General features: G+C 51.6%; 8 protein-coding genes and 3 non-coding genes across 11 annotated transcripts; 3 read left to right on the top strand and 8 right to left on the bottom strand.

Moving 5' to 3' along the window:
• Window positions 1-87: 87 nt before the first annotated feature.
• Window positions 88-3426, bottom strand: ALT_1120 (ssDNA endodeoxyribonuclease RAD1; the record flags this gene model as incomplete). The annotated part of the gene is made up of 8 exons (XM_033562217.2): window positions 88-1014; window positions 1072-2158; window positions 2223-2699; window positions 2753-2804; window positions 2858-2928; window positions 2979-3066; window positions 3131-3308; window positions 3379-3426. The coding sequence occupies 8 exons, from the start codon at window positions 3424-3426 to the stop codon at window positions 88-90; spliced, it is 2928 nt and encodes a 975-aa protein (XP_033418108.2).
• A 916-nt stretch (window positions 3427-4342) lies between these two features.
• On the bottom strand, window positions 4343-4605 carry ALT_1119 (uncharacterized protein; the record flags this gene model as incomplete). The annotated part of the gene is made up of 2 exons (XM_033562216.2): window positions 4343-4404; window positions 4458-4605. 2 exons carry the CDS (start codon window positions 4603-4605, stop codon window positions 4343-4345), a joined length of 210 nt encoding a protein of 69 aa, XP_033418107.2.
• A 5998-nt stretch (window positions 4606-10603) lies between these two features.
• ALT_1118 (glycoside hydrolase family 27 protein) lies at window positions 10604-12250 on the bottom strand (the record flags this gene model as incomplete). Its single annotated transcript, XM_033562213.2, has 4 exons — window positions 10604-11259; window positions 11334-11703; window positions 11761-12084; window positions 12155-12250. The coding sequence occupies 4 exons, from the start codon at window positions 12248-12250 to the stop codon at window positions 10604-10606; spliced, it is 1446 nt and encodes a 481-aa protein (XP_033418104.1).
• Window positions 12251-12866: 616 nt separating this feature from the next.
• trm44 (tRNA (uracil) methyltransferase) lies at window positions 12867-14819 on the bottom strand (the record flags this gene model as incomplete). The annotated part of the gene is made up of 1 exon (XM_033562212.2): window positions 12867-14819. The coding sequence occupies one exon, from the start codon at window positions 14817-14819 to the stop codon at window positions 12867-12869; it is 1953 nt and encodes a 650-aa protein (XP_033418103.2).
• A 447-nt stretch (window positions 14820-15266) lies between these two features.
• ALT_t017 lies at window positions 15267-15354 on the bottom strand. The gene is given in 2 exon segments: window positions 15267-15301; window positions 15318-15354. It is a non-coding gene; the product is annotated as a tRNA-Asp (tRNA).
• Window positions 15355-16236: 882 nt separating this feature from the next.
• ALT_r006 lies at window positions 16237-16352 on the top strand. Its single transcript, XR_004500604.1, has one exon. It is a non-coding gene; the product is annotated as an 8S ribosomal RNA (ribosomal RNA).
• A 169-nt stretch (window positions 16353-16521) lies between these two features.
• Window positions 16522-16637, top strand: ALT_r005. The gene has a single exon (XR_004500603.1). It is a non-coding gene; the product is annotated as an 8S ribosomal RNA (ribosomal RNA).
• A 6-nt stretch (window positions 16638-16643) lies between these two features.
• On the bottom strand, window positions 16644-17300 carry ALT_1116 (Zn(II)2Cys6 transcription factor domain-containing protein; the record flags this gene model as incomplete). Its single annotated transcript, XM_033562211.2, has 1 exon — window positions 16644-17300. One exon carries the CDS (start codon window positions 17298-17300, stop codon window positions 16644-16646), a length of 657 nt encoding a protein of 218 aa, XP_033418102.2.
• A 1731-nt stretch (window positions 17301-19031) lies between these two features.
• Window positions 19032-19897, top strand: ALT_1115 (histidine phosphatase family protein; the record flags this gene model as incomplete). The annotated part of the gene is made up of 3 exons (XM_033562210.2): window positions 19032-19207; window positions 19335-19598; window positions 19678-19897. The coding sequence occupies 3 exons, from the start codon at window positions 19032-19034 to the stop codon at window positions 19895-19897; spliced, it is 660 nt and encodes a 219-aa protein (XP_033418101.2).
• Window positions 19898-19937: 40 nt separating this feature from the next.
• ALT_1114 (DASH complex subunit HSK3 family protein) lies at window positions 19938-20586 on the bottom strand (the record flags this gene model as incomplete). The annotated part of the gene is made up of 2 exons (XM_033562209.2): window positions 19938-20058; window positions 20333-20586. 2 exons carry the CDS (start codon window positions 20584-20586, stop codon window positions 19938-19940), a joined length of 375 nt encoding a protein of 124 aa, XP_033418100.2.
• Window positions 20587-21873: 1287 nt separating this feature from the next.
• ALT_1113 (ketopantoate reductase family protein) lies at window positions 21874-24374 on the bottom strand (the record flags this gene model as incomplete). Its single annotated transcript, XM_033562208.2, has 4 exons — window positions 21874-23482; window positions 23558-23987; window positions 24060-24100; window positions 24166-24374. The coding sequence occupies 4 exons, from the start codon at window positions 24372-24374 to the stop codon at window positions 21874-21876; spliced, it is 2289 nt and encodes a 762-aa protein (XP_033418099.2).
• Window positions 24375-24918: the final 544 nt, after the last annotated feature.

Here is a 24918-nt window from a genome sequence, read left to right as displayed (position 1 = left end):
TTACTTCTTCCCGATTGTACATGTAGCTGGTAATGGTTCTCATTGTTTATATGAACTATGCCCATATGCGTCTCAGTATTGACAATCTCAGCTATTATCGAACAAATTTTTACGGAAGAAGCCAACGATCTTCCGCGCGGCCTCCCTTCCAATCAGAGGATCAAGCTGCTCAACATCCATATTTGCAATCTCGCTGATATTTCCCGTCTCGAGGACAAGTCGCTCGAGCACCTTTGGCGTCACGCCTGGAACAGCACGCAGCATGTCCTGAGGAAGAGCATTAAAGGTACGATGCTCAATACCTGCCGCCGCCATGACATCGCCTGGATGCGATGATGCGACAATATCCATATCGAGGCCAATTTGCACAGCCCGGAGAGGGTCCGGTTCTGGGTTATTCTTCTTCAGCTCAGCGAAGATTTCGGCGGTCTGATACGGTGAGGACGACCATATGATCTTCAGGCGTGGGAAAGTCAGAGTGAGAAGCACGAGGAGATGCTGGGCGGATTTGGGGCTGGATGGGTTCATAAGGGAGCTGCTGACGGATAGGGAAGTGGTTCCTGTTCCGGATGACGAGAAGCCATAGTCGCTAAGGAATGATGTGCCGGGTGTCGACGCGGAGGCGAACGCATCGAATGTGAACGATTTATTTTGGTCGAATTCGATGAGCAGTAGAGGGTTCTTGTAATGCTGGAGCATCGTCTCGGCCTGGTTGTAAAGACGGCCATTTCTCAGCGAAGTGATTAGGTCACGGACTGATTTACGCTCCACGCAGATATCGGGAGTCAGGATATAATCGCCGACTGTTAACTGGCACGGGACGATGATCATGTTGTTTCCGTGCAACAGAGACGGAAGAGCGCTTCTGAATTCTCGAACGTCCACGACTACCCGAGGAGGTGACGCTGTTGCGGCTAATCGGCCCCCTCCGGCGATACGCGTGTTCACTGTGCGAAGGAATTGTTCCTGAGGATCTTCTTGACTCTTGTCATGGGTGAGGGTGACAGCCATGCTCTGGGTGATGCATCAATTAGTACACGGGACGGATGAGACATGATCAAAGTCGCTTACCCCTTTCTCTTTTATAAGCTTAGTGAACGAGTCCTTCTCTCGTCGGACTGCACTCAGGTAACGTTGTTCTTCCACAGAGCCCCCATAGTAGATGAAGTATACCCTTACATTCCTTGCAACGTGCGAGCTGCGATAGACTTCCACCCGCCGAATGAATGCTGGGTCGGGTTCGTACATAATGATGTATCGCGGCCGTACTTCTTCCAGTATATGCTCGTCCATATCGCCATCGTAGGGATGCACTATGACCAGGTCGTCCATGTCATATAGCTCGAAGAAGTCTTCCATGTCTTCCAGGTCATCATTGATGATCTCCCCTTTCTGTGTCTCTTCAATGTCAGTTGGTTGTAATTCTTCCAGTAAGCTGTAAACTTGACCCGGCAATTCGGTGTCAGTCTGCACGCTAGCATTCGGCACTCGCGCTGCAGCCGATGTTACTGCTCCTCCACCGCGGACACGACGTCGCTTGTTCGGAGGAGCTCTGCCCTGCTGACTCGTTGGCTTCGGTGACTCCTGGCCCTTTGCGTTCTGGGTGTCGTCGCTTGATTTGGCAGATAGATTCCTGTTAACATTCGCCAACGAAGTCTTCCAATCAAGATATTCGCGTAGTCTTCTCCGCAACATTACTTCCGCAGAAAATTTCTTTTCACTCATAGCATCAAGGTCTTCCGGATCTTCTGCCTTATCTTTACCGATTCTGGCATGCATTGTTCCGAGATACTCCCTGATCTGCCGGCAGGTCCGTTGGTCGGTACACATGATGAGGACAGTACTATTCGATTCACCCGTGCTGACAGGATTTAAATAAGCATCTTGTTCAATCTCCTCTAGCACTTCTGCTAGAACAGCCCACTTGGGCTGTTCCTCCAGAACAGGTCGAAGGGTAGAATCAAGAGTATTGGCCGCATCACGGGTGATCTTTCCTTCGTACACCCTTGCCTTCGCGGTCTGGAAGAGTACGTGAGCAGCATCGAGAAAGAGCCAGGGGGAATAATTATGTCTTGTCGAACCAGGCGGTGGAGAATGCGCGGTCACAATAGTATCCAGATATTTCACGAAGGAGACCGCATCATAGGTAAGCAACGCGCTGTACTAAGAGTGAGTTCCTATGCGGACAGCAGATTGTGCATTTTTTGGGCAATAAGACGTACTGAAGAATCGCGCGAAGATCAGACAGGTCGCTGACAATCTGTCTGGTCCTAAAACTCACTCGATGCCACATGGGATCGAGCTGACGCCTTATCGCGATATCAAAACTCCTATGCAACGCGCTGTCCAGAGTCCAGTCCGCCATGTCAAGTCCAGTATTTGCTTTCTTCAATTCTGCAATACTGATTTCCACACACTCTAGGACCGCATTCTGGATTTCGCGCATTTTGTCGGTCATCGGCACCTCAAGCTCAATCACCTCGGCCTTTCTGTGTCCCTCTAATGACTCGGCAACAGTGACGTGAAATCGTGGCCATAATGATGTTTTGCGCAAAAACAGGTTACGCATATAATTCGCCAGCGGAGCAAATCCCGTCGTGAACGGCTCTGGCGAGTCGGAAAAAGCCTTGAGAAAGCCTGACTTGTTGATTTGCCGATAGATCCGAATTATGAAAGCCTCAGTAGAAGTTGCTACTATCCTAGGATGCCTTCAGCAGACGCTCCTTGACGAGCTCATGGCACTAGGCTATACCTGTCTGCGTGGAGCACAACCATGCCAGTGATCTTTTCCGGGTCGAGGAGCTCTTTTGGCATGTCTCAGTAAATAACATCCTCATAATCAGAAAGACAGTCTTACTTGATAGGAGATCAACCACGAGTATCCTGGATGTTACACTCAGGATACCGCCTTGGGCGTAGATCTTCTCTCTGGAGGGTTATCAGTGACTCGATAACCTATTCCACTGATATAGACGTACCGCATGGGAACCGTCGCCCTTTCGGTGTTGATGACTTTAAGGCCCCTGGCCAGCGGGGTCTTGCTAATGGCATAGTGTTCCGCGAGCGCTACAAGATTAGTCTCGCAACTTCTGAAAGTCCTGTAGGGTATTGCTATCCGCATGCTCCGTACCTTCACCGATCCATTCATTCTCCCGATCATCAGCACCCACAACCAGTACTAAATTATTCCCTGCGGCATCGTAGAAGTGAAGTAAGTTCGTCACCAAGCGCAGGAGGCCTAAACCTCGGGCAAGGATGACAAGCTCATCTTCGCCGCGTAGTTCGTTGAAGATGTCCTGCTGATATTGCTGCATGCGACGCCGTCAGCATATGTATTGCAGCCCGGGAACAATCTTTCAAATCAAACAAGGCACTTACCAAGGGCAAGGACAGCTTCACCGGGACATTGACGCGTTCAGGTGGCATGACGAGCCTCTTGACGCGGAAAAACGTCCTTCTTGCGACAATTGAGCATTAATGAGGACGCGATATCACCTGACTATGATGTAACCGTCCGAATTGGCTCAGATAGTTTGGACTACCTATCTCGGCCTAGCGCAATAAATGGTCTCATAGATCAGGATTATTATTAGCAACGCCGACAGTAACTTCATAAGACAATTCAGCTGGACACCCTGAGCCGGTGATTCAGAAGCATAAAGATTTCTCACAGATGCGCATGTTGGATTTATGTACATTGCGCCACACAGTAATGCTTTGTGATTGCCGCCTTATAGCGAGGATTGACGTGGATCATCTGGTGTTCCGTATCCTTGCTAAACGGCCCAATGCTGACTCTGAGGATCTACTTAGCAAAGACAACGGCTGTGCGTAAGGCCGGACATATAGAATGGACGGAGTCGATTGGTGTTTGTCTACTGAGTTGGTGAATACAACTTTCAAGCGGTGGCAATCTACTGTTTCGCTCAACAAGCGGACCCTGAGACGTCAAAGCTGTGAATATTGGAATAACGCCACTGGTCTCCAGTCCTCCTCCCATTCTACAAGAAGTCCTTGTGATAATTAGCAGTTCGTGAGCTGTACATGCCCAAGCATGGTGCCCCTGACTCCTCAAATTCTTTGCTCAGGCAGCTATTGCTTGAGATCCGAAACAGATTTCAAAGTTTACCAAATTGGTGAAACAGGGTTTGCAGATTGTTTGGTACTATTCTGAATGATCATCGGTCTGGTACAGTTGGGTAGTGTGTCATTGCTGTCGTTGCACTCATTAATACAAAATAGAAAACAAGTAAGGAGGATGGAAGGCGCTGAAAATCACAGCGACTTTGTCTGAGAAGACGGGATGCTGCTGAAATAATTGTCCACAGCACAATACATCATTCTACTGGTTCAGTTCCTTCTTGCGCTGTTCGATCTCCTCCCTCGAGGCTTTGGGTGGCATACCTATATCGCTATCAGTAGGCGGCATAATGTTGTTTTTGTGAAGGTATTCTCACTGTCAGGAATCTGGGGTCCCTTAGAGATATGATCAAAGGCAGTAGCCTTCTTTTGCTCATGCTCTGAGCCCTTCGAGGAGTTGTCTTTGGGGTTGTTGCTTCCCTGGGCCGTGGGGAAGTTGGAAGTATCTGACGGAATGACAGGCATGATGAATCGCGGTGAACGGAAATTTCTTATCTTCTTAGATTAGCTGATAGATAGTGACTTTGAAATGTTTCTGCAAACTCAGGAAGATAGTTCATAAATCCAGGAAATCGAAAAGGCAGTAAGCAAGCAGCCCTACTTTATACTTGGTGTAATTCGTGGTAGGCGGGATGACGTCGTCGTAGGTATACTTCATGCATTTATGTTGTGCAGCAGTCCACAAGACCAGGATTAACTCCTTGGATAAATTTAGTTAACGGGCAATTATTTCTAAAGTAATAATGACTAGCATTGAATCCAGTAGGTTCTCTAGGTCCTAGAAGTCTGACATCCAGTGAAGCATCCTATGTATATAACTAAACCTTTGTACTGTTAGTCAACTTTAGCAGGTGAAACAAACGTATATTAGGCAGGCATTTCTTCCCTTAAACAAATGTGTGGCCTAAACAGGACGAAATTATTCAGAGGAAAACGATAGACATTGCACTACGTAATTGACATGGTTTCTAGATGTTAATAAATATGTTCTATTAACCTCGCAGTAGATATCTCTAAGACTTCAATAGGTGATAGGTGCTGCTACTCTGTAGATACAGCCTGCTTCATAGTACGGAGATAGTGATGGAAGTTCCCCACCTCTGCTTTGGTTTAGTGCCCCCCAGTAGGTAACCACCAAACTCCAGTGGCCGAAGTGACCGAACTCAATAGGCTCATCTTCTCCCTCTCTCTCTCGTAACTCCTACACAATTACTACGTTGCCTTTTTGCTTCATAGACTCCTGCACTTCTTATAGAGAAGAAGCTGTTTTATCTCCTCCCTTCACTCTCTTTATTCAATTCAGATTCTATCATTTCCCCAGCCTCTCTTATAACCCCGTGATTGCCGCAGTGTATCAACATCCGTGCCTAGCACACGAGCGCTCTTCGATTCTCATTGAAGCAGCCACACATATGCTCATGCGATGAATCTGCGACACACCATATAAGAAAAAGTTATTGGTGCCACCCATTCTTCGTGCAACTTATTCCTCTGTCGCCCTGTCTCGGCGCTCTGAGTGACCCGTCATGCCGTCCATCCTTAGCGATGCCGATAAAGAAACCGTGAAGCGGAATGTCTCCAAACCTTCGAACAAGATCCTTGCTGTAGCCGTTGCGCGGCTCTATGTCGCATATCCCGATCCGCAAAGATGGACATATACAGGTCTGCAGGGTGCTGCGGTGCTTGCCAACGACCTGGTCGGGCGGACTTTCTGGCTGAAGCTAGTGGACGTATCTGTGAGTGGTTACTTCTCGGAACAAGGCTGGAATTCAGGAAACAGACTGCTGACGGCTCCCCGCCACTTCGGAGCATAGCCTGCTGGGAGAGGTGTCATCTGGGACCAGGAAATCTACGATAATTTCGCATACAATCAGGACCGCACGTTCTTTCACACATTCGAGCTTGAAGACTGCGCGGCCGGTTTCTCCTTTGCTGATGAAAAAGAGGCAAAGACCTTTATCAAGAAGATGCATGAGCGGGAGAAACATGCAAGCAAGGAAACCCGTCAAACACCGTTCGCATCAACTCGAGGCCAGGGTCCTGCCCCTATGGTCAATGGCAAATCCGGCGTGGGACGCTCGCTGTTCGGCAGTCTATTAGGCCATCGGTCACCCTCTGGTTCGAGTGCACCACCTCCTGCACCCGCACCCGCAGCACCTTCCGCGCCTCCGACTCAATTAGCTCCTCCGAGCGGCCCTCCACGCAAGGAGTTGCCCTTCGATACTAGTGATCCATCATGGAAGGGGCTCCTAGATGAACTTCTGCAGATGGGAATTACAGAAGACCAGATTGCGGAGAATTCCGACTTCATTAAGGCCTATATAGAACAAAGGCAAGGCAACGAAGCCGACCCCACATCCTCTCCTTCGGAAGATCAGAGGCGAGGTAAGGCTCCGCCTCCTCCACCGCCATCTGCGCCTCCCCTTTTGAAGACCACGCCTATCAGTCCACAAAACACCGGCAACAGCGCGGGCAGTCGACGGGGCGCGCCGCCACCTCCTCCCCCGTCGCGCAAAGCTCGTCCTGAAGCGGAAGAGGAACCGGCGCCTGCGCCAGCTCGTGAACCGTCACCTCCGCGACCCAGGTTCCGTGCGCCGCCTCCAATCGCAGATGCCGGGAAGCTCGCTCACACCGTTGGCCCACCCGTTCCTGGCCGACAGAGAGCCATGTCCGGTACCAACCCTGGCCCTCCTCCTCCTCCGCGACCTCCCAAGACTCCTATGGAGGATGGTGGTGGCCCGCGTTTCGGCGTTCCTCCTCCATTCCAGGGGGAGCGGAAGGTATCCGCGCCGCCAGCACCGCCCAGCCGTAGCTCGGCACCTCCAGGGCCGCCTCCTCCTCCTCCGCGAAGCCCTGCCACCCCACCACAGCTTCCTCCCAAAGTTCCTCATGCGCCGACCTCTGCGGCAGGTCCTCCGCCTCCCCCACCGGCCCGCAATCATGTCCCACCTCCCGCGCCTCCACCAGTTCCTGCTGCTTCGCGGCCAACTCCTGCCCCTCCAGCCACTAGTGCCGTGCCTCCTCCGCCTCCACCCCCTTCAGCGAGTGTTCCACCACCACCTCCCCCTCCTCCTCCAGCAAGCGCAGGACCACCCGCACCTCCGCCTCCTCCTCCTCCCCCGTCAAGCGCAGGCCCTCCACCACCCCCGCCGCCTCCGCCGGCTCCTGGCGGCTCTGCGCCTCCTCCACCTCCGCCTCCTCCTGGTGCCGGTGCACCTCCCCCACCTCCCCCTGCGGGTGGCGCGTCTCCACCTCTGCCCAAGCCAACTGGTGGCAGGGATGACCTCCTGGCTGCTATCCGAGCTTCTGGAAGTGGCGGATTACGGAAAGTCAAAGATTCCGAGAAGAGAGATCGGAGCGCTGCCCTTGTTCCCGGATCTGCTACTGAGTCGACCGCGCCAACTCCAAGTAGCGGAGGTGCCGCTCAAGGAGGTTTGGCTGGCGCTTTGCAAGACGCCCTTGCGAAGAGGAAGCAAAAAGTTAGCGGTAGCGGTAAGTTTCTCCCACATCAATTGTTCGCTAGCGAAACAAGCTGATAGTTCGTACAGATGATGAGAAGGACGATGACGACGATTGGTGATCCCACTCGCATGCTTGTAGCTTCTCTGTTTGTTGCTGAGTTTTCAAGTTCTATTCAATGCATGAATTGGCGGTCACAGGATGGGGTTCATCTTCTCGTTGTTGATACCATGCATATCTGCGGCATTTTTCATTCTTTTTTCTGTCGCTTTCAACTAGTGACGAAGACTTGTTCGCGAGGGAAAGTGGCGCTCAGCATCCCCTTGAAGGTTTTATCAAAAGGGACGAGAACGAGAATTGATCCTAGAGACTCGCGGAAAGAATATCTATGCAAATCACGCCTAAATTCCCTTCAACCTTTTTAGAAGGCTTTTACAATCACGCTGCCGACAGTACGTCAGTTCCGGGACATTGTTCTAGCTCTGTGTACTTGGCAACGGATAAGCTACGTTCAGTAAGTAATTTTGAGCGTTGCAGTGTAGATCGACCACCACTAGATAGACCACGTTCTCGGAGGCAATATCTACCAATGATGGAGATAATTGGCGATGACGGTGAAAGTATACGGAACATTGTTGATCCGTTATCATCTTGCGGAAACACTGCGAGCAAGAAAAATAGATGGAAGTATCTGATGAACTCATCAATTTTCGGAAGAAAACAATAGAGAAAGGCGACTTTCAATCAATCTGGTTGACTGCTCGTTAAGGCAGCCAGATATGCTGTCATCGTCGCATCTGAAACCCTCAGCCCCTTCAGCGACGCTCCTCCGATTTTTGCGCTCTCAGTCCGATTTTCTCAGCGTCAACTCATCAACATGTGCACGTCCTCCCCGAAGTAAGCCATATGTACATCAGATCCTTCCCTGCAATTCATCCTCAAGAGCTTCGTCGACCTGGACTTGCACTGCTTCAGCACCACGCCGAACGACTTTGCAGACCAGTCTAGTCAGAATCCATACCCTCGCGGCGAGAAGTCATAGCAGTTCGCGGCCTCGAATTTGGCTCTGTACCGGCCAAGCTGGACGCTCGTCTTTGATTTTCCCCTTATCAAACGCACCGTACTCACGATCCGTTTCCACCAAGAGCCGTCCACTCCTACGCAGACTTTTAGATCTGAGGCGTAGCAACGCCTCAGCGGATAAGCACAACCGCAGCGGCGGGCCCGCGCTGATTGACGATGGAACAGAGGGAGGTTTCACTATTGGCCGAGGGCTAGCAGCGAAAGCAACGAACGAGCCACGGCTACGGTGTACAGAGTTTGACAAGAACGGGAACGTCACTCTTGTGAATGGCGAGTTCAAGAAAAGCGAGTTGATCGCAAAGGTGCGTTTCTTATCTGCATGACACTGCGTGCTGAATATAAAATTAATGATCGATTGAAGTATGGTCTTCTTCCTAGAGATCTTCGCAAAATCGACTCCTCGACTTTGCCGCACATCCTTGTCCGACCGAGCGCGATCCTCATCAACCTGCTGCATCTTCGCGTTCTGATCAAGCATGATCGAGTCCTTGTGTTTGATGCGTACGGATCGACCGATTCGTATATGCAATCGTTATTTGTATATGACTTGGAGGGAAAGCTACGGCAGAAACAGACAGGGGGATTCGGTGCTCTACCATACGAATTCCGCGCCCTGGAAGCGGTGCTGATCAGCGTTACCACCGGTCTGGAGGAAGAATTCAATGGTGTGAGGGAGCCGGTCGTGCGTGTCCTTCGTGCTTTGGAAGAAGATATCGACCGCGATAAGTTGCGACATCTCCTGATTTACTCCAAGAAACTCGGTACCTTTGAACAGAAAGCTCGCTTGGTGCGAGATGCCATTGATGACCTCCTTGAAGCGGACGATGACCTGGCTACAATGTATTTGACCGAGCGTGCCAATGGCGTTCAGCGGGAGGAAGATGATCATCAAGAAGTGGAGATGCTTTTAGAATCCTATCACAAAGTCTGCGATGAAATTGTCCAGGCCAGCGGCAACCTGGTGACAAGCATTCGCAATACCGAGGAAGTGTAGGTTTTCTTTTCCGCCCTCTTACCAGTCTAGTTACGCAGTTACTGATTGTTGCAGTGTGAAAGCCATCCTCGACGCAAACCGTAACTCTCTCATGTTACTTGACCTTAAATTCAGTATTGGAACCCTGGGTCTCGCGACGGGCACTCTCTTCTCCGCTCTCTACGGCATGAACTTGAAGAACTTCATCGAAGAGTCCGATCTCGGCTTCGGTGCTGTCTCTGTGACTTGCTTTTTGATCACCGCGGTCGTTTGCGTTTACGGACTAGCGAAGCTCCGGAAGCTCCAGCGTGTTCGTATGTGGGGAGAAGCCGGTGTAGGCGGCGCACCCCTCTCACCTCTCACGGCCAGAAATGGTCTCTTGTCCGGTCATCGGTCCAACTGGCGGGCGGACTCTATTGAACCAGTCTGGGGCAGTCTTCCCGGCGAAGCTCGAACGGAGCGAATCAAGCGTCTTCGGGACAGCGCGGCGGCTGCAGCCGCTGCCAGGTCTGCAAGTGCGGATGCAACAGCCCAGAAGGCATCTGCTTTACGAAACTCGGGGAATGCATATGGCGGAGCGCCAAAGGGCTCCGAGCATTATCCCACACGCGAGACTGAGGCCAGTGGCAGTTCTGCCTAGATCGCCAGTTGTGCCACTGCCGTTGATACGCTACTTTCTTCGGCGTTAATCCGTCCCGTTATTTCTTGCTACGTGACGAGTATATTCGTCTACTTTCTCAAATTATGAGGCACCGTCTTACTCCAAGCGCTTGTGTATAGTTCACCTCCCAGCTCATTTGAAGCTTGTATCTGCGATGCTTAGAGAATCTGCTCACATGTTCATGATTCATCATTATGTTAATAGACTAGATAGATGGAACTATTGAGGTACTCATGTATTTATAATTTCCTCGGCCTCCTCCACTGCAATCACACGGTATGCCCAACTTACAATTCATCCTTTTTGTCGGTGGAACGCAGCCGCAACATAGCCACACCATGCGGCCGAACATGAGCCGTAACCGTGCCACTAGGCTGCACCGACCCAACCTTGGACCCCATCAACACCTTTGAATTCGAAGGCAGAGGCCGCGAGTAGACCTCGTGCGCCCCACCCATAGCCGTCAAGTTATACGGCGACTGCCCAGTAAACGTCCCATTTATGATGGCCGCCGCATCCTCATTGCTCATGCGGTTCGCCCACAGATCATAGACATCCCAGTGCTGCTTGACCTGTTTCGCCGTCCCCTTGGGCCCACTCTCCCAGAAGATATCGACCAGCGTGGCGTTCATCTCGCGAGTCTTGGACCCCGCGTTCAGCAGCAGCACCAGCTGGTCGCCGCCGCTCAGCGCACCAGAGTACATCTGGATCTCGCCCTTGCCGTTCTCGTCGACGTCGTCGACGAAGTAGCGCCACTGGCGGACGGGGGTGGAGGCAACGGGGTCCTGCGAGACGGCGAGGACGGCCGGGTTCTGGAGGATGGAGAGGGTCGGGGGGTCGATCTTGGTCATGACGTTTGTCATGAGGAGGGGGGACTTGAGGGCGGCCCAGAGGCTCATGTGGGCGATCGATTCGTCGTCGGTGAGGCCCCCGTTTCCGACCTCTGCGCTGCATCAGCTTACTCCATCCTCGGGGTGGTGGATGTTGTGCATGGGGTACTGGGGTGTGTAAACTTACGGAGCATGTCAAGGTCGTTCCAGGCGCCTGGGATCGCCTTGGACGGGTAGTAGACGGCCTTGTTGAGGACGTTCATGATGGAGCATTTGTAACCCGGCGTCTTGCAGTCCAGGCCCTCCAGTTCGGAACAGGGGCAGTTGACGTCGTCGCGGTCCCAGACGTTGTTCAGGTCGCCTGTTGTGCGCCAGGAGTTGGCGATGGTTGGGGCGAAGTTCCAGGGTCCGTCGACGCCCCAGTTGCACAGGGAATAAAGCATTGGGCGGCCGGTTGCATTGAGGGCCTTGAACATGGCATTGTAGCGGTCAAAGGATAGCTTGGGGGTTCCTTCTTCGCCTTCGTTGTAGCAGTTGTCGTATTTGAGGTAGTCGATCTAGGGGGTTTGCTGTCAGTCTTGGATAATGTCAGCGGAATGGAGAGAGAGACATACACCCCAGCTTGCCCACAGGGCAGCGTCCTTTTCCTCGTGACCGAGAGAGCCCTCATACCGCGCGCAAGTCCATTTCCCAGCGCTGGAGTAGATGCCGATTTTCAGGCCCAACTCATGGATTTTGTCCGCGAGATGAGCAATCCCCTTCGGGAACTTCTCGGAGTCGGCGATGAGGTAGCCAGACGAGTTCCGGCCGGCCGACCAGCAGTCGTCCAAGACTACATATTCGTATCCCAAGTCTCTGAAGCCAAGAGAGACAATTCTCTCTGCCGCATTGAGAATGACTGTCTCGTTGAGTTCACAGGCGAACGAATTCCAGGTGTTCTGTATAGCAACGAGGTAAGCGATCCATATCGGCATGTCTTATGCAAGCGCAAAGAACCCAATGACTTACCCATCCCATCTGCGGTGTCTGAGCTAAGCCATTGTTCAATGCAGAGGCCTTGAGGCCGAAGAGCGCCGCGGTGAGCAGCAGCGAAGAGAGCCCCATTGCAGAGCGACGAAAGTATTTTCAGGAATACAATTATTCTCAGCCACGCCCAAAGTAATTGGCAAGTGCAGATATTATTCTTCCATATTGCCCTTGATTACCAGGGATTTTATACCCCTGGTTATGCACCTCCGGCTCCCCCGCATGGAATCGCATAGCAATTGACAAGAACGGTGTTTCTCCGTGCCTGCAGCCTATTTGCGCCGTAGACTTTTCTCGAACTGGAGAAGCGGGAGTCTAAACCTGCATACAACTGTACATGAGTGGTTGATATCCTGGGATTCCTGGCAGACCATGGATAATGACATCAAAGAGGAGAAACCTCGGAGATATTGTGGTCTTGAATATTCCCCGCATTCTCATCGGATTCCCATTCCCGTGGGTCTTGGAATATGAGATGTCGATCACTCCCACGCTTATACAACTGACCCTGGACGAAAACTAGCTGCGGTGAGTGATATTTATCTATCGAGTGGAGTTGCGAAAAGTCAATGCGACTTTCCTAGATTCTCCCACGCCGTGACTGGAGGTTACTGTACAGTTTGACTCGGAGCTTAAACACGAGTCAAGAAATGGCTCTCTTTTGCAAGGTATCTTGGGTTCCATGGCAATATCATCAATGAGTAGGCTGGTTGCCCTTTCCCTGTCCTTTGTGGAGGCCCTTGGCACGTTCAATCCATGTCTTCGCTGCGACCTCGACTCCTCCTCCTCGAGCACACTCACGCTGGACAACTGCCGCGACCCTTTCTAGGACCTGCTCGGCAGCCCGAACAGCATCGGGAGCACTACATTGGACTGCCTGCGAAGCCTGTGCGGAATGAACCCTCGAGGTCCACTCCTGCGTTGTCCGTCTCCGGCCGCCGATCACGCCCATATTCCTTGTGCTGGGGATGCGTAACAGCGTCTTTTCCACTTCGTATCCGATCTCTTCGGCGATTCCCATTGTCTTGGCAGTAAGAGAGCCGTACATGGAATTGACCGCGCCGGTATCGGTGCGCTCTTGCTGTTTAGCAGCCCGGAGCGCTTTCAAGTCCCCGGCTGCCGGTTGGGGATTCTGTTCCACCTCTGGATTTTCTGATCGGTCAGCGGAACCCTTTTTGTTGAGCTTGGGTGGCGGGTATCGATATCTGGCTCCGGAGAGCGAATGAGAGCAGCAAGGTATTGAGATGAACGGTAAGGGGGATGCCGGGTTCGAGAGGGCAGCCATAAGCGGCGTCCACACGGTGAGTTCGTCTGCATGATTCGAGATAATGAATGTGTTCTCCGGAAACATGCCTGTGTGCGTTTTCACACCAATGTCCACCTCCGAGTCTGTGCACACGTGCGCAAAAGGCTTGGGTATGTATATTTCCTCCTTGAGTCTCTCCTGGATTGACGACGGGAATATACTCCAGGTCTTCCGACGACGAGCATCAAATCCCCAGCCATGGTACCCTTCCGAGAGAAGCACATAGACAAGCACCCCGTTTCCACAAGCGACATCCACAAATCCGGGGAATTTCGAGTCGTACTTTTCTTTCTCATTCTGGTCTGGGCTTCTCTCATCTGCGGGTACAACTCCGTACATACTCCTCCACAGCTCAATAAGGAAGGCCGTGATCGAGAGATCTTCGAAAACATGCTTGTTCGGTTCGGTATCCTCGACCCAATTCTGACATAGGTCCGCCGCGTACTTCAATTTGAGTCGCGCGTAGGTGTCTTGTACGAGGTGCCTTGGTATCACGTTATCTTTGTGCGGGTTGTAGTTCCCTCCTTCTGGCTTTTCGTCCAGGCGCGTCTGACGAGCAAGCCGAATCTGAGTACTCAGCAGCGCGAGCAGAGTGCGCTCTAGGCGGTTCTGAATTGGTTCTTCCTCGTATGGCAGGAAGTGCACGGACATTACCCCTGTCCCTTTCTTCCCTTCGGATGAATATAGAGAAGCATCGGGTGTGAAATCATACAAGAAGCCCAATGATCGTAACAGGGGGTGGTACCACGGCATCTCCTCCTTGGACGAGACATGCGGTAGGTAGATGACCAAGAAGCGTTGGCCAGGCGACTCTGCCTTTGACTCGCATTGCCCGCTTTGAGAAAGATCTGTACTGGTAGGTGTTGGGAGGAGTTCATCCGCCTCGTAAAAATGACAGGTTTGTTCGAGGGGCCGGTCCAGATTCTTATTCCTAGGGATGAGCCTCCTCACAATGGTCCTCCTCAGTTCGAATCCAGGTACATCCCTGGCGGGAAGAGGCTCGACATGGTCTTCTTTTTGAGCATCCTTGTTTGTGCCGCCGTTCCCATGATCTTGGCTTTTCTCCTTCGCATGCGGGGCGCTGAGGACCCCCAGGCTGTCATAAAGAATATCCGCACGGAACAAGTGGCTTGAGTTCAGGTTGGGATTCGCCAACAGGAATACCGTCATATTTTGAATAACCTCCGGAGTGAAATGGAGGTCCCCCTCTATCAGATCTGGCGAGGTTACCCATCCCTCCTGCACGGCTTTCAGGACGGGTGACGGCTCTATCGTTTCAGCAAGAGGTTTCCCTGAGAGCTTAGTGACATCTCGTGGGTTCTTCTTCACGTTCCTCGGCATGTTGTAATTGTTCAGCGGCCAGCGGGCCTTGTCTCCTAATATCTTGGTCTGTTTGCTGATATAGTGGCGGTTTAAAGAGCGGCGTGATATGGTTAAATATTTATCGGTCTCGGGCGGTTGAGAAAAGCTTACCGCAACGACGCCGTCAGGATTCTTATATTTCAGAGCACACCTTTGTGATCCAATGTATAATAGAACTTGCCGATTTTGCTGTCAAATATTGCATACTACCTGATCAGAGATCTCGCTTATTGACCTGGTTTGTCATGTGACACCGTTCCTGCTCTTTGCAAGCACCAGCCCTATTGGGCGTTTAGTGCGCCTTTATCATGAGCCATAAAGGCAGAAACTTTGTCTCTACCCTATATTCTCTGGAATTCATCATACAAATATCCTTGTGGACAATCATTTGGACGGGCAAAAACAGAGTAAGATGAAAAAAGAAATCTCCCCGACAGGGAGTCGAACCCTGGTCTCCCGCGCTCGTTCTCTATTGAGTGACAAGCGGAAATCATGACCGTTAGACCATCGAGGATTTCTTATGGCCAAGATCTGCTTATTTAGTTATATCTCGCAAAGGACCTCAACCCAACCAGTAAGTCGGCATCTCCAATCGTCGGCTGGCTTTCATTGTTTATTATTTACGGAGTACCTCCGTAGTTTCATTACTACGTAACCACAGAAGCTATCAACATATTTCTCTTCCCAATATCTTCCCAGCATGCCGTCTGTCGATGATCCTAATCCGTCCCAGTCTCATTCGTCATCTCTTTATCATTGCCATCGGCTTCGACTGCGACTTCGACCTCTGCCTCAAATGAAACGCCTACTTCTCAATCAACCTCGCGCTCTCAGGGATCAAGTCCCTTTTAGTCCCTGTTGTCGGTGTTTCGATCATTGGATGAGTGTCAAGCCAACTCATCCCCTATATGACCTGCCGGATTGTGTCTTCTCCAGTAAACGTGGTCGGCGTTGTGAGAAGTGTGCTAAGGCCCATGTGATTTGTACTCCGGTAATGTCTTCGTCTCAGCTTTTTTACAACTGTAATTGAATCAGCTACCGGATGCTGTATTGCAGCGTCCCCCACGTCTTCTTCATCGGAAGTCTCGCTTGGAGCGGGAATCCCGTCGGTTTCTATAGGAGCTCCGCAAGGTTGCCGATTCTGCCTACGGCCATGGTTAATGTATTATATACATCTCTCCCTGTGGCTGGCTTCATCATGCTGGCTTGACTCTTGTCGCCTACTCGGTGCACCCGACGCTGCGTCGTCATCTGCGTCCGCCCTAATACATATGCAGCCGATTTGCCGCTGTATCTAGATCACTAGTCACCTTGAAGGCATGGAGTGCCCCTCAACAGTCGGTCGATGCAGAAGGCAAGCTGGTTATGACCTATGGCTCTTCTCATTCTAGCACATACGACCATAGGGTGTGGAAAACAGGGCTTCCCGTCCGCTCAGCCGTACTTAAGCCACACGCCGGCCGGTTAGTAGTTGGGTGGGTGACCACCAGCGAATCCCGGCTGTTGTATGTTTTTTTCCTCACCTGGTCTTTTCTTTTTTGCTTCGTCGTATCCATTGCTGTCCTTGCTGAAACCTTCGAGGCAGATGCTGCCGCTGTCAGAACCGGTGCTGCCCCTCAACAGTCGATCGATGCAGAAGACGAGCTGGCTATAACCTGTGGCTCTTCTCGTTCTAGCACATACGACCACAGGGTGTGGAAAACAGGGCTTCCCGTCCGCTCAGCCGTACTTAAGCCACACGCCGGCCGGTTAGTAGTTGGGTGGGTGACCACCAGCGAATCCCGGCTGTTGTATGTTTTTTCCTCACCTGGTCTTTTCTTTTTTGCTTCGTCGTATGCCACTGCTGCCCTCTGAAGCCTTCGACGCACATGCAGCCGCTGCCTGTGCTGCTCCAACAACGTCCACCTCGCGAGAACGCTCCTTTAGTGCGACCCCGGGGTTGAGGATCCTTGCTCGGCAGCAGAAAGAGATAGACCGGAGCACAGAAGGCGCCAATAAGCAGGTTGATGTAGAAGGCCCAGCGCCAGCCCACGAAAGACTCACTGAATCCTTCTCCAACGCAGGACCGAGAACAATTCCAATCCCCCAGGTCAGACCAGTTCTACCCACGTACAGCGGGTGCTCTGGCTGCGAGGTCGTCATAGCAATGAGCGTCATGACACCGACATACAGATTTGCGCGCCACCTCGCACAAGGCACATCCGACATGGAGGAGGGTGCGGTGTATCTGCAGGGGGTTCCCCGACTAGTGCATCGATCACAGGTGCTCTGATTCCCTGTACACTTGACCTTCGCTGTGCGACTTGATTCACAAACGGTGATTGGTCGGCGAACCACTGGCCGGACACCATCAGCCGTAGGGCATTGCCAACTCTGGATAAAGTTGTGAGGGATGCTCTCGTTGCGGAGCTTGCGGCGCTGTGGAGTGGTCATGGTTATGCCGTCGCGGATCATATACATTCTCTCATGGAAATATAGGATCGACTATGGGCAGGACCCCAACTCAAGCAATCCCATCTCGGACTAATCCAAGGTTAAAGTGCCGCAACTTCCTCTATTCCTAACTCTGCTCCCCCGCCGGCTAAGCCCCTAAAAGCCCAATAAGCAACTGCTGGATCTGGCAAAATAGAATTCAATCATCTGAGCCATGAAATTTGCGGCACTTCTTGCGTTAAGAATGATGCTAACAGTTCCGATCTAGTCCTAAGGTAGCCTCTTGTTAGAAATGATGTTATCCAGTATCAACTTACCCGTTGGACCCACTCATAGTGCCAAGGTTTAAGGTAAGGTAGGAGCCGGCCCTTTGTCCCGAGGACGACTGACTAATAGAGTTTGATGTATGCCTAAAATAGTTCTGCACAACGCAGAGCGCGGTTTTACGAAGCAACAGGAGTATGAAAGCTCATGTCTCGAAATTCACTTGATCTGATGCTGCCAAGGCTGGATAAACCCACTTACCCAAGCATCTCAATGCCTTCAACCCAGCATGTCTGGTTAGACCAGGCAACTCAAAACGACGGAGTCCCTGATCAGGGGGGGAATCTCAATGTCGGATGTTAGAGTGAGAGCTGAGATGGCCAGCAGTAGCTTCATTTCATCCGTCTGAATCGAACGGGTCGTCGGACCTGGCGGATATGAGTCTCAGGGCAATGCTGAACCGGAGGGTCGACGCGCGCAGAATTAGAGGGGTAATTTCATTTGCGTATGACGGAGCTTTTCTAATGCGACAATTGGGAAGGTCTGGAACAAGCTTCTGTCTTTGATTGCGGTCCCTACTTTTCTCCTGCCGAAGCTTTGGGGTGAAAGAATTTGACGCCCCACAGGCTCAAGGCACAAGCATATGATACACTGGTATGGCGCTCTACCCTAATCCTCTGAAAGTATGGCCCAGGGAGCCACCAATATACTGCATCTGGAACAACTTCAATGGTGCTCCATATTTCTTCAACGACTGGACGGTCTCTGCTGAGATACTGGTCCACAGGATCGGCATGAACTTTTCCAGAGCGGTGTTCAGTTGGTACAATTACAACTATGGACGGCTGTGCGACGAAGGGTTCCAGCACAAGCTCGTTGTCCGCACCACAACCTAGGACTGTATGCTCAAAAACTCCCTTGCGGGCTTCTGGGGTCTGGAGGAGACTGGAAAGGCCAATCTGCTTCCCATGACTGAAGACTACAGCTTCAAGAAGAACGCTCTACGGGTACTTCCTGCAGAATCAGCGGACGCTCCATCCGCACGCCAGCTTTGACGAATGCGCGTACCGCAGTGAACGGCTGGTGCGAGCTCTGCACGTCATGAACAATCAGAGATAGAGCCGGCAAAGGACTGAATACGAGTACCATTGCTTTGGCTACTGGGGTTCCTGCTAACTAAATGCAAGGGGTTGGTGTCCAGTATAGAGACTCAAGCTTATGTAGTGTTATCGTAATTATCAGTCATTATTATATAAAGTTTTAGATTGCTGTTCCTCTTTTGCCGAATTGCGTTAACACTCTAGGCAGTTGATAGAGGAGCGGAACAGACAAGCCCGATAAGCTATCAGCTCAAATGACGCAGTTACCCACCAGACTAAATAATGCGCCCCTCACCCGCAGCGCAATCTTGAATTTCCCACTTACTTTCTGTTCTGTCGCTAGGGTTAATACAATTAAACATCGCACACAGATATTGCAAATACAAGGGGAAACATGACACCCCGTTGCTTCATTGTCCGTCACGGCGAGACAGAATGGTCCCTTAACGGGCGGCACACCGGCACCACCGACTTGCCGCTTACAGCAAACGGCGAGAAACGGATCAAGGCAACGGGCAAAGCGCTGGTCGGCAATGACCGACTGATCGCTCCAAAGAAGCTTGTGCATGTGTATGTCTACGTAATTTGCAAATATTCTAGAATGAGCCTCGATTGGAGATAATCAGGTGTAGATGACAACAAGAAAATGACGACGAGAGATGCCAGGTTGATTCTGACGCTAACGATGACCGACTAGCTACGTATCTCCCCGCACTCGCGCCCAACGTACCCTTGAGCTCCTCGAAATCGGCTGCAAAGAGAGACTCCCATGGACCGAGGCCAGAAAATCAGAAGAGGAGGAACCCATCCGCACGGAAGCCAAGGTGGAAATAACCGACGCGATCCGGGAATGGGACTACGGCGATTATGAAGGATTGACGAGTAAGCAGATCAGAGAGCTGCGGGAGAAGAACGGCCAGGGGCCGTGGGATATCTGGAGGGATGGATGTCCAGGTGGAGAGTATGATCCCGCTTGCAGCTTAAGATCCCCTTCGTCGTGGCAGGACTTGCGCAGAAGCTGATGAAATAAAACCGGCCAGATCCCCAGAAGACGTCATTCGTCGACTTGATGCCTTGATCGCCGAGATTAGGGAAAAATACCACAGCAAATGCTTCGAGGGTTCCTCAGGCGGTAAAGGGGACGTTCTGATCGTTGCACACGGTCATATCCTGCGTGCATTTGCCATGCGCTGGACTGGAAAGCCGCTCTCGGAGACGACGCTGATCCTGGAAGCCGGCGGAGTCGGTACATTGAGGTGAGTTATTCCCGGTGACCGTGCTTCCCTCGATATGTCTCTTTCTAAGCCGGTCCAGTTACGAACACCACAACATCAACGAACCGGCAATCATCCTCGGTACCGCCGGTTTCGTCGTAGAAGGGTAGGGCCGTGACACAGACCTTCCCACCGGGCGTGAGACATCTGTGTCGGTCAGCATATCCCAACAAACGATATAGATAACGAATCCCAGATATAACCGCATCATAGCATCCTCCAATGCCATCCAAGAGTCCACGAAGAATACTTACCCTGTACAATCCGTAACAACGGAAATTTCACTCAAGATTCCGTCTTCACGTTTGCCTCCTCCCCTTTATCCCCTTCACCACTTGAAGCTAAACCGGAACCTGAATTCCCTTTTACTCCTTCCTCCCCCAAAACCTTAGCAGACCCCATAAACAAAGCCCCGACATACCCGCCCAGAAAGCGCATATCCTCCGCCTGCACAGCCGTCATGCGCAGCAGATTCTGCGTGTCGGCGAGATTGGCATTCAACTGCTCCAATTGCGAATGCAAATGAGCGTACTGCCGCGTTTTGGCGGCTGACATGCCGAAGTTTCCCATCCCTGACCCCGCTGACGACGAGGCCGATGCGGTGGTTGAAGTTGGGAGGATGGAATGGCGGGGGTAGGACTGAGAAGGGTAATGTTGATGGGATGGTGGTGGCATCGTTGCGTACGCGGTTGGTTTTTTTATGTAGGTGTAGAGATTGTAAATAAACGAGGATCTGATAGAGTGCTATCGATCTATGTTATACACTCGAAGAGTTAAGAGAGTCGACTGTGGGGAGGGAGGTAAATTTGGCGCGATGTTTTTTGATGCTTTGTTTACGGGGATGATTGGTCACGTGGCACTATGGAGACCCAGTGACAACACCCGATAAGCCCGTCTGATTCGAGTTCTCAGTGTCAAGGGAGATCAAGGACAGTGCATATGGGTGAAGCTTGAGATAGATTTTCTACAAGGCGGTTATTATGAGTTTATTCTAATGATGCAGTCTCTTTCTGTTTATGCAAACGTGTGGATTATTCGAAACACTCATCGCGACATGGCAGGATAATCTTCTATCAATCATGTGTTCTTCTGCACTCATTCGTTGCTCAATAGAACGGTTCTCCTGCATTTAATGAAGCCGTTACAGTTAAGAGGACCGCCCTCCCTTGTGACTACCTCGCGAGGCGCGAACTCAGCCAGATTAAGTCGATCGATCGACCGTTTAAGTCGGAACCCCTGCTCTTTTTGATGCGCCAGAACCAGACCATGAACTTGCGAGTGTCAAAGGCTGCTGGACCTTTTGCAAAGTCCCTATAAAAATTCAGAACAGATGCAAGGAATTTCAGAAAGGAGGGCATGCAGGTATGAGAAAAAGGGGAAAAAAAAAAGATGGTAAGATGATAGGAGGACATGAGAAGCTGCTTGCAAGAATGATGCGCCGGTACAGGTAGTGTACAACAATGACGGTCATGCAGAGGGGGAAATGGAATGCAAAGTTGACTGATTGGGACTTGTTATTGGCAGTGGTTTAGCTGCGAAAGTAAAAAAAGAAAAAGCAAATTTTCAAGGCCGAGCTTTGGACTCGCTGTCATTAAAAAGAGTGCTGTGGGAAAGGGAGATAGTGAGCAAAGCATAAACGCAAAAGCACGCCCGCCACTCCGAAACCCCGAAACGAAAAGCATGATGAAACAAGAAAGATGACCCCTATGTCCCTTGTGTATATGTAGAGCAGCGAACAACACGGTATTATAAGTGATTGACCCTGTTCCTGACGTCGGCGAGCGTCTGTACTGATTCAAGTCTAAGTGGAATTCAAGCATTCGATGTGAGGTATCTCGGAATAGCGTGGACGCCAATCCCATAGGCAGAAACGAAGCAGGAAGGCAAAGACATGAAGAAATCAACAGGCAAAAGCTCAACAACGGTCTGAGGAGACTCAGAAGAGAGGCCAAGGCTCGCCAATTAACGAACCGGCATTGCAGCCTGCTGAGCGCCTAGGCTGATTTGGCTGCTATGGGCGGAAGCTTCGGAGTCCAGATTCGCACTGGCTCCGCTATCACCACTCTCCGCGCTGGCGCTCGCACTTCCAGTCAGACTTCTATGCTTGGGAGTGCCCTTGGCGGGATACGGGTTGCTCACCCCATAATGTTGCTCAACTTGCTGCGGACCTACCGCATTGCCATGTCCAGGAGGATATTTCGGAACAGGTGCCCGCATGTTGCCAGGCGGCGACGGATGGCCGCCGTGAGGACCAGGGGCACCAAGAGGTTGATCTTGAGCGGTTGGAGGTCGTCCCATTCGCGGACCGGGTCCGCCATAGGGGGTAGCAGGGGACTGGCTGTTTCTCCGACTCTGTGGATAAGCGTGTGGCGGGAAGTCACCCATTCGGCTAGCCGTCATGGAATTCGCACGGGACCCAGCTTGTATTTGATTTCGATCAACGGATCCGTACCGGTTAGATGAATAGGCCATCATGGGGTTGTCCATAAGGGAATCGTGAAGCCCGGGGATTTCCTGCATAATACGCTCGCTGGTGCGTTTGCGACCCGGGAGGTACCGGCTGAAGGATGATTGGGGCCTGCCATTGACATTGATTTCTGGATTCTTCCGGAATTGACTCGCGCTGGGAGCTTTTCTTGTCCTGCGAGATGTGATGCTCATCATATCGACGCTGTCTGGGTCAATATGCGGAATAGGGATGTTGTCCATGGGATCGAAATAATCATCCTCGTCATCTTCATCGAACGCTGCTGCTCTGGACGGCGCTGCCCTACTACGAGGTCCGCGTCGCATCTGCATCTCTTGCTCGCGAAGCTGCAACTCTCGCTGCCGGAGGGCCAATTCCCGTTCTCTCAGGGCCAGATCTGCGGCTGCAGGCGGAGGTCCGGGCGGCATGTCGTGCATGCCGTTACTGCCATTCTGGCGGGGCATGCCTCCTTCCGCAAACTCGTCATATACGACCAGATGGCTGAACTCCTCGAGCCCCTCAAGAGAAGGTTCGCGAGGTATCCTGGCCGAAGGTGGAAGGGGTTGTCCGCTTGGTGGCCTTGACATCCCGGGCATAGGATACCCACGGCGCCCAGGAGGCATCATCATACCCGAGCCGGACCTGCCACCAGGCGGAGGCCGCATAGGACCGTTTCTTGGGGGAGGTGCCGAAGACATTCTGGGAGGTGGCTGAGCTAGTATGGGGGGAGGCGTATCGTTGGTTGAGGGCTTGTTAAGATTGTTTGTGTTGATGTGATGTAGTGCAGCGTAGAGTGTCTCGATTCGCGGAACCCGGATACCTGACTCCGTCGCCAATTTGATTGGAGACCCGAGATATGTCTCTATCTCCATTGGACGTCGCGATTGGAAATCTTGATACATCGTGCTAGGTGACTCGATGGCAACCATCTTCTCCATCGTCTTCTGGGCGAAGTCACTTGGAAACGAGCAGCCTTGTGATTTCGCGAGTTCGATGAGCTCCTCGATGACACCAGTCACGAGTTGGCGAACCCCGACTTTCTCGAGGAGTTGGGCATGACTCGAAGTCTCAAACATAACACTTGTTGGCTGAAAGGCGATAGGTCTGCGGGAGAAGAAAGAGTTAGCAGGAAAAAGCAAAGCGGACCCGAGGGAACTGAAGCGGCCGGTGTATGCTTACCCTATCATGCGCTCAAACTGTTCCTGTCTAATGTTTTCCGACACCCTGCAGTTGACTTGGCCTGAGCTCAAAGTCATTGCCAGAGCAGCAGCCATGTCATTCTGAATCGATGCCGGGATGCTGGAATTCTTGCTCGTTGCACCGACCCAGATGTCCGACGAATCCAAATGCTCGAATTCACTAGCCCCAGTCTGTGAAATTTCCACGCCGGAAACAAGGGAGAGGACAACGTTTGTGGGGAACCGCTGCTCCAATTGAGATTCTACACCAAGGGTATTTGTTGTGTTCACGAGGATGCATGTGTGCTGAGGTGTGACGACGGACTCGATAACAGATGCAAGGTCGTAGACGTCGGGCAGCGCCTTGACGCACAGAATGACATAGTCGTATGCGTTCTCTCGAGATGCTGCTTCTTCAGGAGCGCGAACAACTACAGAGCGAAACATGTATATGTTAGCAAGCTTACTGCGAATGATACACAGGTCATAATGGGAGAACTTACCATGACGGGGCTTGAAGCGTTCATTGCCATATGTTTTCGACCTATGTGTTTCCCGGATTAGAAAATGGCTTTGAGCGGAAAGACGGCGAGTCAGGAGGAAGCGTACTTAAATGATACTCCATACTGAGATACTGATTCGAATCCAGATTTCCAGACAAGGGTCACATCACAGGACGTTGTAGCCTGAAGTCGCCAGGAGAGGAACGCCGAAATAGCATTACTACCGACTAAACACGCTCGGATTAGCTTTGGGCTCATTTCGGGTTGCGGCGGATGCTGCGGAAGTCTTTTCACGATCCCGGACATGAGTCCCATTTGGATCTTGTGATAGTGAACTGTTGTAAAAAAGACGCGAAGCTCATTTTGAGCAGCAGATAAGAGCTGGAACACCAACCTGATAAAATGCGCAAGCGCGGCGGAGGAGCCATAGCTTTTTTGAACCAAAGAGGAAGGAAGCGTCGCGGCGGACCAGAAGTCGAAAATTAAATTGAAATAGGAATCAATATATGATGGACCGCTGGGCTGGAGATGTAAGATTTCTGGATCGAGCGTCCCAAAGGCGCGATTGACGCTGCCTACCACGGGACAAATGAGAGCAATTTCACAACCAAAGCCAGGGTGCGGAATCAGTCGGTTTCACTAGGCTAGAATAACGAGAGGAGCCCTGAAAATCGAAGGAGAAAACGAATGTAAGGGATTCCACCAAATGGAGTTCTTTTGGTATCTGGAGGAAGGAGAACAGGAGAAAAGAAACCAGAAAACAAATGAGAGGAAGGGAAGGATAAGATCGGGAGCTAGGTAGGTAGGTAGTAGGTAAGTTTAGGTAGGGTTGGCGCGGATTAGATGGAGAAGAAGAAAA

This window comes from Aspergillus lentulus (assembly GCF_001445615.1).
Source record: "Aspergillus lentulus DNA, contig: Alt01, strain: IFM 54703, whole genome shotgun sequence".
Classification (NCBI taxonomy): domain Eukaryota; kingdom Fungi; phylum Ascomycota; class Eurotiomycetes; order Eurotiales; family Aspergillaceae; genus Aspergillus; species Aspergillus lentulus.
This window is presented reverse-complemented; position numbering and strand designations above follow the sequence as displayed.